This window comes from Octopus bimaculoides, chromosome 23 (genome assembly GCF_046866305.1).
Source record: "Octopus bimaculoides isolate indiv1 chromosome 23, ASM4686630v1, whole genome shotgun sequence".
In the NCBI taxonomy this organism is placed as follows: Eukaryota; Metazoa; Mollusca; class Cephalopoda; order Octopoda; family Octopodidae; genus Octopus; species Octopus bimaculoides.
Window position 1 is genome coordinate 12,581,946 of NC_142950.1, and position 17,411 is coordinate 12,599,356.

A 17,411-nucleotide genomic window follows, 5' to 3' on the forward strand; every position below is an offset into this window, starting at 1 on the left:
ATGACATTGTAGGGTAGGTGTGAGAGGTGAGAGGTGGCTAGCTTCACCCTTTAGCATTCAGATTATTACTCTGTCAAATGAAATGCTTATTCACATTGTTTTGAATTAATCAGGCATTACCTTGTAACGTTCAAATTTCATTGACATGATTGTTTTATTTCTAGAATAATATTGTGAAGTAAGTGTGAGAGGCCAGATCTGGCCAGTTTGAACTTAAAACTGGTGGAGATTGTCAATTTAATCCTTTAGCCAGAGATTGTCAATTTAATCCTTTAGCATTCAGATTACTCTGTCAAATGTAATGCTTACTTATTTACATTGTTTTGAATTAGTCATGTGTTATCTCATAGCTTTGAGATTTTGAAAATGCAGTTGTTTATTTTGAAAATGACATTGTAAGATGTGTTACAGGCCGGATGTGGCCAGTTTGAACATAAATCGTGTAGAATATCTTGGCCGGATATGACCAGTTTAAATGCTGAAGGGTTAAAGAAGGAAAGACGTTGGTTGACATGGTAACAGTGAAATGTCATCAGCATCACAGTTACTCACTCAGAGTTACTTCTCTTGAGCCTGGTACTTATTCTATTTTTTCCTCTTTGCCAAACTACTAAGTTACAGACATGTAAACAAACCAGCACTGGCTATCTAAGAATGGGTGACAAACACAAATGCACACACACACACACACACACACACACACACACACACACATGTATTTTCATTTGTCTCTGTCTTTCATTTTGCACCAGATACCTATTTACACATACAAACCAAGGTTCGCATATAGAGGAGACCATCTGTGTGAAGGAATGTCCACGGCAAATAATCAGAACACAGCAAGAGCTGGTGAACTTCACAGAGGTAACAGGTTCAAACCTCTGCCGCTATGATGGTACGGTTTGTCCTACTCTACCCATTGCAGCTACGTGAGTACTGACTTCAAAATTTCAATAAGTGATTACTGCTACATACATGTGTATGTATATATGTATATACTGACCAACTCCTTTCTCCCTTCCCCATTTTCACACACACATACGTCAAGATCACCAGCATTCTATCTCCCACACACACAGCCCCTCGTTCTTTGATCACCGTTCTTTCTCCCCCTTTTCTTAGCTCTCCTGTGAAAAAAAATCTCTAACTTCCGGTCAGCCATTACTATGATTAGCCATTACTATGATTGACCACTGACTGAACACTATTCAATTTTTTTTCTCCGTGTTTTTCTCCTTGTCTCCGTATTCTTTCTGTTGAAGAACGTAGCTCGAAACGTCAAAGTCTTTCCGTATTCCCAAGCGTCATACTAATACATCCTTTTGTTGTTTACACCACTTGTCCTCGTCTGTTGTTGTTTTTTTCGTACATTCTCCCATATATATATATATATATATATATATATCATCATCATCATCATCATCATCATCATTTAACATCTGCTTTCCATGCTAGCATGGGTTGGATGATTTGACTGGGGACTGGTGAAACCAGAAGGCTGCACCAGGCTCCAATCTGATCTGGCAGTTTCTACAGCTGGATGCCCTTCCTAACGCCAACCACTCAGAGAGTGTAGTGGGTGCTTTTACGTGCCTCCGGCACGAAGGCCAGTCAGGCGGTACTGGCAACGGCCACGCTCAAAATGGTGTATTTTACGTGCCACCTGCACAGAAGCCAGTTCGGCGGCACTGGCAATGATCTCGCTCGAATGTCTTTACACGTGCCAGGAAGGTGATGCTGGGCACAGGTGCTATTGACGGTTTCGCTTTCGCTTGCCCTGTCAATGGCACCTGTGCCCAGCATTGCCTTCCTGGCACTTGTGCCGATATATATATATATATAAAAGTGTGTGTGTATATATATATAGGAAGTGCTGAAAAGTTCCAAGTTTTAAGAGTGTTGCAAAAGGCCTGGTTGTAGGCCCAACCTTCTGAGTTCTTTTACAGGACTTAGAAAAACTGAAGAACTGCTGCAATAAGTGTGTGAATCTTGAGAAAGGAATATGTTGAATGAAATGATAATTAACTGATCCTCCTGTATTTTCTTTTGCCCAAAGCCAGGAGCTTTTCAGCACCCCCTCATATATATCCATCAATGCAAAACTAACATATTTAGTTTTTCACTGAACATACATAAAAACCAGAGAACTAGAATGCAAACGTCCTTTAAAGGATTATAGGTCCTTGAAAATCCATCAAGCTGAGCAAAATTGCAGTCATGGTAGATACTGGTATCACACAAATGGCACATAAAAGCACCCATTATACTCTCACGGTGGTTGGCGTTAGGAAGGGTATCCAGCCATAGAAACCATGCCAAATCAGACTGGAGTCTGGTGCAGCCTTCCAGCTTACCAGCCTTGGTCAAACCTTCCAGCCCATATCAGCATGGACAATGGATATTAAATGATGATATATATATATATATATATATATATGTATATGTATATATGTAAAGAATAAAAAGTTTTGAATGGTACAACAATGCACTATAATACAAACAATGGGCTATATACCCATTGTAATTTAGTTATCCATAGTCTGATGATATTTCGGAATACAATTCCTTCTTCAGATATTCTTAACTGTTTTCCAACGGTCTTCTTTTTTCGGAAGCATCTCAGTAGTGGTCTCACGAAGCTCTTTCCGAAATTCCTCATGAGAAGTGTGTGAGGTCGGCTATGTCTCAATCTCGTGTGTGTTGGTACATCTGTAGCACTGCTTCTAAGTACCAACACACACGAGATTGAGACATAGCCGACCTCACACACTTCTCATGAGAAATTCCGGAAAGAGCTTCGTGAGACCACTACTGAGATGCTTCCGAAAAAAGAAGACCATTGGAAAACAGTTTATAGCAGAGACTCCATCTAAGAATATCTGAAGAAGGAATTGTATTCCGAAATATCATCGGACTATGGATAACTAAATTACAACGGGTATATAGCCCATTTTTTCTATTATAGTGCATTGTTGTACCATTCAAAACTTTTTATTCTTTACACACAATACACAATGCTTCAAGCAAACTACAATACTCTCATATATATATATTGTGCACTTGTACAGGTAATGGTAATTTGATAGAGGGGATGAGCTAATGTACAGAACAAACATTTGATCACTCTAAACAAATCATCAGGTTATTCAGCAAGAAATTGCAGAATCTTCTTTCTCAGACTCAAGAGAGACTACCATTAAATTGTGTGTGCGTGTGTGTGAGAGAGAGATTAAAAAAATAAAAAACAATGCCAATACAAACTAAAATCTTTAATTTAACAAATTCTGAACCACACCAAAATCGCTCAACCATTAAATATCACAATTCCAAGTCACCCTGTCACCACAAATACATGAGTCCTTAATTAGTTTTACCATTAAACCTATTCACAGACAAAGCATCAAAATACCCTAATCTTCACCTGAATAATGATGTTAGCATTTTGATTCCTGGCACAAATCATCATGATACAGGTAACACTTTTCCAAATCTTTATGCTCTCCAATGCCATTGGCTGTTCACCAACACATCAAGCTGTTCCTGATAAAAGGAGACATTTAAACAAAACCACCCTCTATATAAACATATGTTTTTATATACTCCTCACAGAATCATTTTATCATTCATATTTTCTGGATTTTCAGTAACATGGATACTTTACATTACTTCATAATTGATTATTATGTGAACAAACTGATGGCCCAAGTCACACAATTCTCTGAATCCATATCTTATACTATTAATTTTACTTACATATATACTCTTTTACTTGTTTCAGTCATTTGACTGCAGCCATGCTGGAGCACTGCCTTTAGTCGAGCCTAACGACCACGGGGACTTATTCTTTGTAAGCCTAGTACTTATTCTATCAGTCTCTTTTACTGAACCGCTATGTGACAGGGACATAAACACACCAGCATCGGTTGTCAAGCATCCGGCAGGGGAGGGTGGCGAACCCTGCTGTACTCTTCCACCACAACTTTCTCTTACTTCCTGTTTCTGTTGTGCCTGTAATTCAAAGGGTCAGCCTTGTCACACTGTGTGTCACACTGAATATCCCCGAGAACTACGTTAAGGGTACACGTGTCTGTGGAGTGCTTAGCCACTTGCACGTTAATTTCACGAGCAGGCTGTTCCGTTGATCGGATCAACTGGAACCCTCAACGTCGTAAGCGATGGAGTGCCAACAACATTTAAATTTACAAACAACAGTATGTTATAATATAAAGTATTTTTTATCGTCCCAAGACTACACCTCATACAACATATCCACATTTCCACATACCGTGCTTTTATTTCCATGCTATGCGCTAAGCTTTCAAAACTACACTGCACCCCTTACTTCATGGCTTGACTGCTATCCTACACCTCCTGCTCTCACTCCCCTGCTACAATGCATGTGACTCAAAACATGTCTTCCCTGTGTAACTCACAACCTGGGGCTAAAATACGGACTACAATCACCATTACAGTACCACTTCTGCTACTACTACTACTACTACTACTACTACTACTACTACTACTACTACTACTACTGCGGATCGAATTTTTTTATTCTCAGGATTCCACTGTTCCACCGATGTTCCACATCTGAAAATGGAATTAAAGATAAAGTTATCAGTGGTTTGCGTAATGATTTCTTTCACGTAAGTACCCAGCATGCTTTGCTTAATGATTTAGTTGTATCTTTCTTGCCTTTTCTTTTGTTTTTTTCCTTGTTTCAGTCATTGAACTGCAATCACGCTGGGTCACTGACTTTCAAAGGTTTTAGTTAAACAAATTGACCCAAGTACTTAATTTAAGTCTCGTACTTATTTTGCTGGTCTCTTTTCTTGAACTACAAAGTTATGTAGATGTAAACAAACCAGTACCAATTGTCAAGCAGAGTGGTGGGGCACAGGCACGCATACACACCCAAACACACACCTGGAGCTCAATAGTCCTTCAACACATTAGATACGGTCAAACCCCTGTCCAACCTATGTCAGCATGTAATTGACATGTGTGTGTGTATGTATATATACATACATATCATCATCATCATCATCATCGTTTAACGTCCGCTTTCCATGCTAGCATGGGTTGGACGATTTGACTGAGGACTGGTGAAACCGGATGGCAACACCAGGCTCCAGTCTAATTTGGCAGAGTTTCTACAGCTGGAAGCCCTTCCTAACGCCAACCACTCAGAGAGTGTAGTGGGTGCTTTTACGTGTCACCCGCACGAAAACGGCCACGCTCGAAATGGTGTCTTTTATGTGCCACCCGCACAAGCCAGTCCAGGGGCACTGGCAACGATCTCGCTCGAAAATCCTACAGGAGCCAGTCAGGCGGTACTGGCAACGGCCATGCTCAAAATGGTGCATCTCATGTGCCACCCGCACAAGAGCCAGTCCAGGGGCACTGGCAACGATCTTACTTGGCTTGCCGGGTCTTCTCACGCACAGCACATTTCCAAAGGTCTCGGTCAGTAGTCATCGCCTCGGTGAGGCCCAATGTACGAAGGTCTTGCCTCACCACCTCAGCCCAGGTCTTCCTGGGCCTACCTCTTCCACGGGTTCCCTCAACTGTTAGGGTGTGGCACTTTTTCACGCAGCTATCCTCATCCATTCTCACCACATGTCCATACCAGCGCAATCGTCTCTCTTGCACACCACAACTGATGCTTCTAATGTTCAACTTTTCTCTCAAGATACTTACACTCTGACGGGTATTCACATTGACATTACACACCCAACGGAGTGGCTTCATTCCTTGCGAGCTTACGTATGTCCTCAGCAGTTACAGCCCATGTTTCACTGCCATGTAGCATGGCTGTTCGTACGCATGCGTCATACAGTCTGCCTTTTACTCTGACTGAGAGTCCCTTTGTCGCCAGCAGGGGTAAGAGCTCTCTAAACTTTTCCCAGGCTATTCTTATTCTAGCATATGTGTATATATATATATATATATATATATATATATATATATATATATATATATGGGAGAATGTACGAAAAAAACAACAACAGACGAGGACAGGTGGTGTAAACAACAAAAGGATGTATTAGTTTGACGCTCAGAAATACAGAAAGTCTTTAACGTTTCGAGCTACGCTCTTCAACAGAAAGAATACGGAGAAAACAAGGAGAAAATATATACACACACACACACACACACACATATATACATATATAAAATAATTGATCAAAACTCAGAGAAATGAGAGATAAAATATTTATTCCATTTGTTGACAGTTGTTTCGTTATCTGTATCCTGTTACATCAGTAAAGCTAAAGCGTCTTACACATATAAATATACACATACAGATGCACATATATAACTGTGTGGTAACATAGTGAATAAGATTTCTTGCCAGAAAATTTTGTGAACAGTAAATATTTAGCTCTTCTAAATTATGCTATGTTGTCTCATTTTGTAAGATTTGAGATATATTTGGTAAGAAATATATATTAACAATAGAGACAGTATTAATACCGAGAGATAATATTCATCCCCACTTAAATGTGGATGTTCTGTTAAAACAAGCAATACTGCAGTAGATACCATGAGTGAATACTCTCATATTGGTTTTTGGTACAGAATACATGCTTGTTTGTTTATATCACCAGTGTGGAGATGAATATTTGGTGAGCTACCATGACTTTCAAATACCAGAATGCCAATATTTGGAACATATTAACCCATTACCTACCAGTGATCTCATATGAGATCACTTAAAAATTACAAATTTCGTAATTATCTGTCAATATTTACACATATCTAACCTTTTTGCTATATCTACTAGGTATATTTCTCTGATATTCAAATGAGGTTTGCTAATTTTTCACCCAATATCTCGCTTATTTCTATTTGAAATGTTATTTTGATCGTTCCAGCGTGTTTCTAAGGCTGTTTTATGCTAGAAATCAAAGTTTCATAGAAAAAATTCCAGTTAATAAGAATTATGGGAGGTAATGGGTTAAGATGGAAATAAGTAAGTAAATATAGGGTGACTATAAAGTCTGAAGCATCTGTTGGAAGACATCATGAATGAATGTGGAGTTACTTGCATCATGTTCATGTGAGTCTTGCTAAGCACATTAAACTTTCCATCATTAGTAGAGGAAATCATCGTCATTTAACGTCTGCCTTCCATGCTGGTGTGGGTTGAACAGTTTAACTGTAGCTGGTCAGGTAGAAAATTACACCACTCATGTCTGTTTTGGCATGGTTTTTACAGCTGGATGCCCTTTCCAACATCAACCACCCCACAGATTTGCCATTATAATGCTGGCCACCATCCACACTGTGTTGCCCTCAACAAAATGCCAAAGCATGGCCTAGATGCTACAGGCCTCCCTTCCCAGCTTGAGTCAGCAGGATTAAACCAAGGGAGCAGAAAATGTCTGATGGTATGATAATTTCCCCATTCCATGGCATTGAACCCCTCATCTGGAATGTCACATGCTATGACACCTTCTCCAGCAGCAAACCCAGGCTCTGCTGCTTGCCAGGCTGAAGAAAGCAAACTGTCGAAGTTTTGGTTGCTCTCTGACAGGTTTATGGTTGAGCCTGTGGCAGTGGAGACCTCCAATGTTCTCGGGGAGGGGCCCCCAGACCATACCCCTGCTTACTGCTATCAGGGTGGAGATGGCAGTCCACAAGTGTAAGTCCTGTGAGTCAGAGTGGCTGCTCCAGTGCATCTCTCTTACCTTCCTCCAGGACAATGCCTTTTTCATCTTGTCTGCTGGGACCATGAGGAAGTCTGAATTACAGGAAATCAAGAGAATGTAAGAACAGACTGCTTCAAATGAATATTCTAATTTAATTCTTTAGCATTTAGATTATTCTCTCAAATGGGAATCTTACTTATCCACGTTATTCTGAATTAATCATGCATTATCTTGTATCTTCAAAATTTTGATGATGTGACTGATTATTTTTAGAATGACATTACGGGTCAGGTGTGAGATACCAGATCTGGCTGGTTTGAATGTAAAACAGGCAGGATATTTGGGCCCAGATATGGCTAGTTTAAACACTAAAGGGTTAAACTTTCCAAATGTAAACCCACTTAATGGATAATTGCTTAAAATCCATTATGAAATTTTTAGTTGTGTTGGAAATGTTATTCATTTATGTGGCTGAATAAAATTAACGAAAATTATGCATCTTCACCTGTGTATCCAGACTTTATGGTCACCCTGCAGAATCAAATAAGAAAGCTACAGTAAAATAAAAAAATAAAAAATTATAATTACCGTAAATCCTCGAGTATAATCCGCACTTTTTTCCCAAAATTTAAAGGTCAAAATTTTATAGTGCGTACTATATACGAGGTTAAAAATGAAAAATATTTTCGAAGCAAAGTTTTCTAAGTGATAAATATATAAAGGCAATTTACTTAATATTTATTTTTCACTGTTATTTCTTTATTTTCTGCAATCAAAGTGCACAAAAAAGCTTTATGTTTGCTTTATGTTATATATACAATAATAATAAAGGACGTTACCATATATACATTTACAAACCAAGGACGTTGTATAGACCTCCTTGACTCAAGTTAGAGAAGGGGTGCGTATTATACACAAGGTTTAGATTTTTCATAGGTACAACCCCCTAAAAATACCCTGTGTATTATACTCAAGGGCGGACTATACTCGAGGATTTACAGTAGTCATTTATTTGTTTACTGTAATTTATTGGTAGAGCACCATAAGATATAAAATAATTCTTTCTAGTAAAGGCAGAGGGCCTGAAATTTTGGTGGGAGGGAACTAGTTGATTACATCAATCCCTGGTATTTAATTTATCAAACCTGAAAGGATGAAAGGCAAAGTGGAGCTGTGGGGTTGGTTGAACTCAGAGTGTGAAGACGAAATACCACTCTGCCAGCTCAGAAGCCTTTCTTCTTATATAAAATATAAAATAATAAAAAATATAAAGAAAAAACAGATGAATATATAATAAAAAAGAAAAGGGAAAGGAAAGCTGAGAGGCAAGTTAAGTAGGTCTATAGTCAAACTAGAAAAGGAGACTCAAGGCTAAAATGTTTTTACTATTTTTATGATTCACTGGGTTGACATGCTCTGAAAGAGCAAAAACAGGATAAAAATGTTATGCTTGGCTGGTTTCAAAGGACAAATATATCTGTTTTAGGTCCATGCCCATGTATGCACACACACACACACACACACACACACACACACACGCACACGCACACGCACACACACACACACACACACACACACATACTTACACAGCCAGCATATTCACACACACTCACACACATACTCTTTTACTTGTTTCAGTCATTTGACTGTGGCCATGCTGGAGCACCGCCTTTAGTCGAGCAAATTGACCCCAGGACTTATTCTTTGTAAGCCTAGTACTTATTCTATCAGTCTCTTTTGCCGAACCTCTAAGTTACGGGGACAAACGCAGACACACAAACACACACACACACATACATATATGTACATATATACGACAGACTTCTTTCAGTTTCCGTCCACCAAATCAACCCACAAGGCTTTGGTCGGCCTGAGGCTATGGTAGGAAACACTTGCCCAAGGTGCCATGCAGTGGGAATGATCCCAGAACCATGTGGTTGAGAAGCAAGCTTCTTACCACATAGTCACTCCTGTGCCATACATCACATAATATTCATACATACACTTATAAATCTTGCATTTTCGAGATGACATCTTCTATTCCTCTTTGTTTATAGCAGCGGTTCTCAACCATATTTTTTGGTTCATGAACCCTTTTGATTCTTATTTTATTCAGGTGGACCCCCATAGCCATTTCATATTTAAAAAAAAAAAACTATTTTTATAATTAAATATTATTAGTTCCTTTATTACTTGTTCCAGCCATTTGACTGTGGCCATGGTGGAGCACTGCCTTGAAGTGTTTTTGTTGACCAGTTCAACCCCAGAATTTATTTTTAAGCCTAGTACTTATTCTGTCTGACTCTTTGCTGAGACGCTAAGTTATGGGGGAATATTTGAGCCAGATACGGCTGCTTTAAATGCTAAAGGGTTAATTTAAATCACTTTAAAAACAGAAAGTTTAAATCAGCTGAGGTGGTCTCAAAAAGGTTAATCATTTTGCCATCTCTGAATACACACACACACACACACACACACACACACACACGGATGTAAACCTAGACTTAGCACTAATCCTAACTTACCAAAAATTTGTGTTATTTCTCTTTCAGAAAATTGCTGTTGATCTCGAAACCTCATGGAGGGAAATAGTTTATATGGGTCTGTTGTCCATTGGTAAGTGCTTTAGTGTTTTGCAGTGTGTAGTACATTGTGCCATTCAAAATGAATGGCACAATGCTTGTTCATTCAGGTGCTGCCCCATTTGGAAGAAGAGGTACCCAAATTTCATTATATAGCAAGATGAGGTCCCACCACATTGGTATAGACACATACACGATTACCTCAACCAGAATCTTCCAGAATGCTGGATTGGTCATGCAGGTGTGAATGATCTGTAATTGATGGTCTGCCACCAGCCAGTTCCCCCTTGTGATTTTTTCCTTTGGGGGTATCTGAAAGACAAGGTGTTCATACCCCCACTTCTGCAGAACTTTAGCATTCAGATCAATTAATCAAATATTATGCTTATTTATCCACGTTTTTTTAATTGATTATATATTGTCTCGTAACTTCAAGATTTTGAAGATGTGATTGTTTATTTTTAGAATGACATTATAGGGTAGGTGTGAGTGGCTGGATCTGGCCAGTTTCAACAATATTTTTTATTGCTTTTAGCACAGATGAAATACTGTCAGGTAGAACATCTGGAGCTGGTTTCATCTCAGTGTTATTTAACCTTTTAGCATTTAATCCGGCCAAATCTGGCTCAAATATTCTGCCAGTTTTATTTTTAAATTCACTAGATCCAACCTCTCACACCTACCTTACAATGTCATTCTAAAAATATACAAACACACCATTGAAATCTTGAAACTACAAGATAATACATGACTAGTTGAAAACAATCTTAATAAGTAAGTATTACATTTGACAAAGAAATCTGAACACTAAACAGTTAATTTAACTTCATTCAAAATTTCTTCAGATTCCTTTTTGATTTCAACAATCTGTGAAGCTACTGTATCTGTTTTATGGAGAATATTTTGGCCAGATATGACTGTTTTAAATCCTAAAAGGTTAAAGCAGCAGACAGGCAACCCAGTCAGCTTAGTTGATCAGGTTATACTGGCACAGGCATGGCAAGAATTAGACTATCATGCATGTAGACATCTGCCATGTGGCAAAGGATACCTACATTGAACATCTGTGACTGTCAGTAGAGTTAACCTTTCATGTTACGTCTGTATTTTTACAATATATTCATTACTTCACTGGCATGTATGGTTTCTGTTTCTACCATTCATTTTGAATTACTCTGTAGTTATATCTTGTCTACATGTACAACAGCTGATTTTTGCATAACCACAGGCCAATTTTAATCTTCCAGCAATGACCATCCCATCTTTTTTTTTTCATACATAGTGTATTAAGACTATATATTTTTTTTTAATGTGTTCTTTCCTTTTCAAAAGATAAGATGTAATTTAAGAGATATTTAGCTGTCATTTCTAGCAGATTAAGTGAGCACATAGAGGCTTTTTTGTTAGCTTGTAATAATTATAATTGTTGTTGTTATTGTGATTAATGATGCTGGTGGTGGTGACTGCTGCTGCTACTAGTCCAAGTATGGCAACACCTTTTTTGTTTCAAATCTTGCTCTGTGCTCTCATAACTCACTGATGGACCTCTATGTGGTCATTGAGCTTGTTAGAAATAGCAGCTAAATCATACCTTACTGTCTTAAAAGTAGGGCAAGAGACAATGTAGTTGTAGATTAAATTGAAAAAACAAATGGAATGGTCATTGCTAAAATGTTTTATGATATAAGTCTGTCTACTTGATGAGGGTTGACCCTGGGCTAAGCAACAATAGTTTATTAGCAAAGGAGTCTCTATGTGGTTGCCCACCTTGCTAGAAATAACAACAAAACTTTACAGAATTGTTTTCCTCTCTTGCAGCCCTGTCCATAATCTGCATGATTATAATGAGATTTTTGGGGGAATATATAGTTTGGCTTGTGACTGTTACTATAGCTCTCACCCTCCTTGGACTCGTGATTTTCTGTTGGTAAGTATAGCTTGCTATCTATTGATGAGTACCCATCTGTCCTCTCTGCTAAAGACTACCTTAGTATTATTTTTTATCAATTTTTGTCTTTGGTCAGTAAGTGTTATTTCCTATTTGCTTCTATCTAAAAATCAAAGGAAATGACCATTGCCTTCAAACTCTGCTTTTGTGACCTGGACATCAATGTTTTGAAACCAACCTATTTTCCATTACATTTCAGATAGATTCAGCACAGAGTTGCTGAAGCAGAAATATCATTATAGCAAATATTCTGTTCAGTACCAGAGATTTGCTCCTCAGTTGCTTGACCGTAACCACTTGAGCTTGTCCCAAAAACTGCTGATAATCTTTGCATCTCTGACCATGAACAGGAGTAGTGGGGGAGCATCATAGCTATGTGTTGAAAGGAATTCTTTGGGGTTTAAATAAATGTAACCAAAGCTAAGTTTGAAGGAAATATTAACCATTTTTCATACTTCCTAAGGGTGAGTAAATAAGAAATAACAGTTACTATCCAAGGACAAAAATCATGTTGCACAGTATTATTATTAAATTTAGTATTTAAATTGGCCATATTTAGTCAAAATATTCTATTTGTTTAATGTTCAAACCAGTCAGATCCAGCCTCTCACACACACTGTAAAGTTCTTCTAAGAATGAATAATCGCATCATCAAAATCTCAAAGCTACAAGATAGTGCAGGATTAGTTCAAGACAATTTGAATAAATAAGCATTACATTTGACAGAATAATTCAAATGCTAGAGGAATAATCTGATGTTTGGAACATAAATTAGCATTAAATTAACATAAATTAACATTAAATTTTGATGGAAGGTTTTAATTTAGATAACTTATATATTTTAATTTTTGAGACCTTAGATTTTCAGCCAAGTGTCCTGTGCATCACATATGATGCACTACACACACACACATGCCTGGCCCATAAAAACCACTGTTCGAATGTTGGGCCTCACAGAGGCAGTGACAGGTGACCGAGACCTTTGGTGATATACCATGCTTAGAAGACCTGTCATGGCCAATGCCAGTGGCACATGAAAAGCACCCACTACACTCTTGGAGTGGTTGGCATTAGGAAGGGCATCCGACCATAGAAACCATGCCAGATCAGATTAAGACCTGGTGCAGCTCCTCGGCTTACTAGTTCTGTCAAACTATCCAACCCATGCCAGCATGGAAAACAGGCATTAAATGAAATGATGACTATCACACACACACACACACACACACATTAGACTTTGCTTCATACGTTCTGCATAATATAAAGCTTTCCTTTTTGTAAGTTGCAAGTTAGTCTGGTGGTTAAAGAGGGAAAAAATGGGAATGTCTATCAGATTTGATGTATGGATGCTAGGGAAATGTGTCCTGTGTACCACATGAAACACATGAGGCAGGCAAAGGATTAACTGTTGTGTTCTTTGATGCAGGTATCAATATTATGCTTTGATGGGAGGTGATAAGACTGCTGTTGAAGTATCCAAACCTGCGGATGAACCTGCATTATGGCTTTTCTTCTCCCTTTTCATATCAGTGGTAACTGTAAGTTAGAAACTTAGACTTTGGTTAATATCACAACCCCCACCAACACCACCACAACCACCATCACAACTATCGCCACCATCACCACCACAGCCAACACCATCACCACCACAATCGCCACCATCACCACCACAGCCAACACCACCACCACCACCATCACAACCACCACCATCGCCATCATCACCACCACAACCACCACCACCATCACAACCACCACCATCGCCATCATCACCACCACAACCACCACCACCATCACAACTACCACCATCACCACCAACAACATCATAATCATCACCATCATGATCAACGCCATAACCATCACAACCAAAAACCATCACCACCATTACAACACCACCACCAGCACTACCACCATCACAACCATAGTCACCACCATCATCACAATTTTACATCATATTTTCTCATACCCCCCCCCCTCTCGTTTTCATCACCTAATTCAGGCCAGAGTGCATGACCTATCCCCTATTTCTATTGCAGATAATAATCATACTGCTCATCATAGCATTACGCAAGTACATATCTTTGGTAAGTCATCATCATGCAATTCCTTAAAGACTTCTCTCTCATTCTATGTCTTCTGCTCAACCTTCTCTAATCAGTGGCTCTCAACCATTTTCTTTTTTTATTTATGGAGGCCCCCCTTTGATTTCTGTTTTATTCTGGTGGTCTTCCATAGCTATTTCGTATTTAAAAACTAGTCTTATACATACTTCTTTCAAAGTTCTTATTTTGCTTTTCACTCATTAACTTGTAATAGGGAAAGAAACCAAGCTCTAAGTCAGAAGTTTTCGTGGACCCTCAAAATACATCTTGTGGATCTCAGGGGCCATGTGGACCCAGGTTGAGAACCGCTTCTAATACACTTCACCTAGCCATCCTGCTGATCCATAAAGGGAGTTGCTACTTGATTGCTGGACCTACTGGATATAGCAGCTAAATCTCCCTCAAATCACACCAAATTGGGTTAAGATAGCCACTCTGTGGTCGATAACCTGCTAGAAATAGCAGCCAAATATCTCTCATAATGCATACCATCATGCAAGTCCGTGTAAAAAGCACCCATGCTGGTCTACGTGAATAGCACCCATGTTAGTACCATATAAAAAGCACCTGGTACATTTATATTCTTTCCAAAATTCGGCAGCACACCTGAACTAAAAACATAACTAAAAGTATAGGGAAAAAAATTATATTCAGGTTATACTTTGGCACACCTAGCATCATCTCATGACTCACCAGTGTGCCATGACATGCCGGTTGCGGAGCACTGGTCTATAAGATGGTTGGTGTTAGGAAAGGCCTCTGGCCATAGAAACCAAACCATGGTAGTAACTATGTTAATTACTTCTGCCCATGAAATTTATAACTACTGCTGGTTCACATAAAAAGGCCCCACACCAGTCCATATGAGATGCATCCACGCGAGTCCACATTTTATGCGCTTGTACTGGTGCCATGTAAAAAGCACCCAGCATACTTCTGTAAAGTGGTTAGCATTAGGAAAGGCATCCAACCATAGAAGCCAAGCTAACCCAGACTGGGACCTAGTGCAGCTCTCCAGCTTGCTGGCTATGGTTAAACCATCCAACCCATGGCAGCATGGAAAATGGACATTAAAGGATGATGATGATCATCATCATCATCATCATTTTGATATAAACTTTTCCATGCTTGCATAGATTGAACAGAATTTATTGAAGCAGATATTCTATGGCCCCATGCCTTTCCTGTTTATGAACAAGGTAATGTTTCCCCATGGCCAGATACTTTCTTGCAGAATGTTGGAAATGGATGATATGCATTTATAAATATTATGCGATATCAAGACGAGGAGATACAAATATGCATATATGCTCACACATATATATATATACATACATATATACAGCATTGGTGATAGTACCACATAAAAAGCACTGGTGATTGCGCCACATAAAAAGCACAGTGATGATGCCACATAAAAAGCATTAGTGATAATGCCACATGATGGTCCCACATAAAAAGCACTGCTGAGTGCCACATAAAAAACACTGGTGATGGTGCCACATAAAAAGCACTGTTGAAGGTGCCATGGAGAAAGCACTAGTGATGGTGTCACATGAAAAGCACTGGTGATGGTGTCATGTAAGAACTACTGATGATGATGCCACATGAAAAGCACTGGTGCTGGTACCATGTAAAAGCACCCAGTACACTCTGTGAGGTGGTTGGTGTTAGAAAGGCATTGCCATCATCATCCAGCTGTAGAAACCATGCCAGAACAGATAATGGAACCTGATACAGCCCCCAGTCTTACCAGCTCCTGTCACACTGCCCACGCCATACCATCATGGAAAATGGACATTAAATGATGATGATGATGCACACATGTATATAAATGATGGACTTCCATGCAATTTCCATCTACCAAATCCACTCACAAGGCTTTGGTTGGCCTAGGGCTATAGTAGGAGACACTTGCCCAAAGTATCACACAGTGGAGCTGAACCTGAAACCATGTGGTTGGGAAGCAAACTTCTTAAACCACAAGACCCCTCCTGTAAACAAAAAAAAAGAGAAGGAAAAACACATTGTGGATGCCCTACGTCTCTTGTAGAATAACTGGATGGTCAAGACTGGAACAGTTTTGGGTCATTGGTCTGATCAAGGCCAACCTAGGGCTAAACAAAAACAACAGTTCCCATCATTCAATTCTATTTTCCTCTATCTCTCTTTCTCCCTGCCACTGTCATTGTCTCTCTTTCTCTTTCTGTCTTTCTCACTCTTTGTCTTACACTCATTCCCCCTTTCTTTCTCTCTCTCTCTCTCTTACTGTCTGTCTATCTCTGTTACTCTCTTGCTCTCTCTCTCTCTCTCTCTGTCCCTGTCTCTCTCTCTCACTCACTCTTGCTCTCTCTTACAGGTCAGTCAACTTTTCAGGGAAGCTGGTAAGGTCGTGTCTGATGTTCCTCTACTGAATCTGCTACCATTTGTGGTAAGTTTTGTATTTAATCATCACCATCACCACCATTATCATCGTTATTGTAAACGACAGCAGCAGCAGCAGCGTCACCATGATCATCATCATCATTGTAAACAGCAGCAGTATCACCGTCATCAACATCATCATCATCCTTTCTATGGCCAGACATCCTTCCTGTTGTCAACCCTCTCTTGTTTTCAAGCACGGTACTATTTCGCCATGGCCAGACATGTTCTCATAGGATACTGGAAATGAATGACACCGCTTGTATGACAGGGACACTCATTTACAACAGTCATGTGACGTCATGACAAGAAGACACCAATTCTCACACACATACATACATCCCCCACCCACACACATATAAGGTCTGATCAATAAGTATCCAGACTGCTGCCATAGTAACGAAGCATGCAGAGTGAAGCCACTTGGCACATGTTGACTTTGAACTCTGTTCTGCATGCACACTAAGTTTTAATCTTCTAGCTCACTTCTGCTGTTTACAGCAGTGCTTGGAAGGAAGGTGTGTAGTGTGTGATCATCGCATTAACCATGACAGAGAAAGTTGTTGTGATGAAACCTGCTCAGAGGCCTATGCAATGTTGCAGAAAACTTACGGGGAGGGGGTGTATGCGCCGCACACAAGTATATGAGTAGTTCAGATGTTTCCAAGATGGCCAAAAAAATGTCGATATTGACAAACGTTCT

General features: G+C 39.3%; 1 protein-coding gene across 1 annotated transcript in view; it reads left to right on the forward strand.

The window, feature by feature from the left end:
- Window positions 1-17,411, forward strand: part of LOC106880879 (choline transporter-like protein 1) — a 28,197-nt gene that overhangs the window by 2,821 nt on the left and 7,965 nt on the right. Inside the window, exons 3-9 of the mRNA XM_014931035.3 lie at window positions 753-929; window positions 4,562-4,646; window positions 10,208-10,271; window positions 12,056-12,164; window positions 13,612-13,723; window positions 14,219-14,266; window positions 16,644-16,715. Of these exons, the coding sequence (XP_014786521.2) occupies window positions 753-929; window positions 4,562-4,646; window positions 10,208-10,271; window positions 12,056-12,164; window positions 13,612-13,723; window positions 14,219-14,266; window positions 16,644-16,715 (667 nt within the window). The remainder of the gene's footprint in view (window positions 1-752; window positions 930-4,561; window positions 4,647-10,207; window positions 10,272-12,055; window positions 12,165-13,611; window positions 13,724-14,218; window positions 14,267-16,643; window positions 16,716-17,411) is intronic.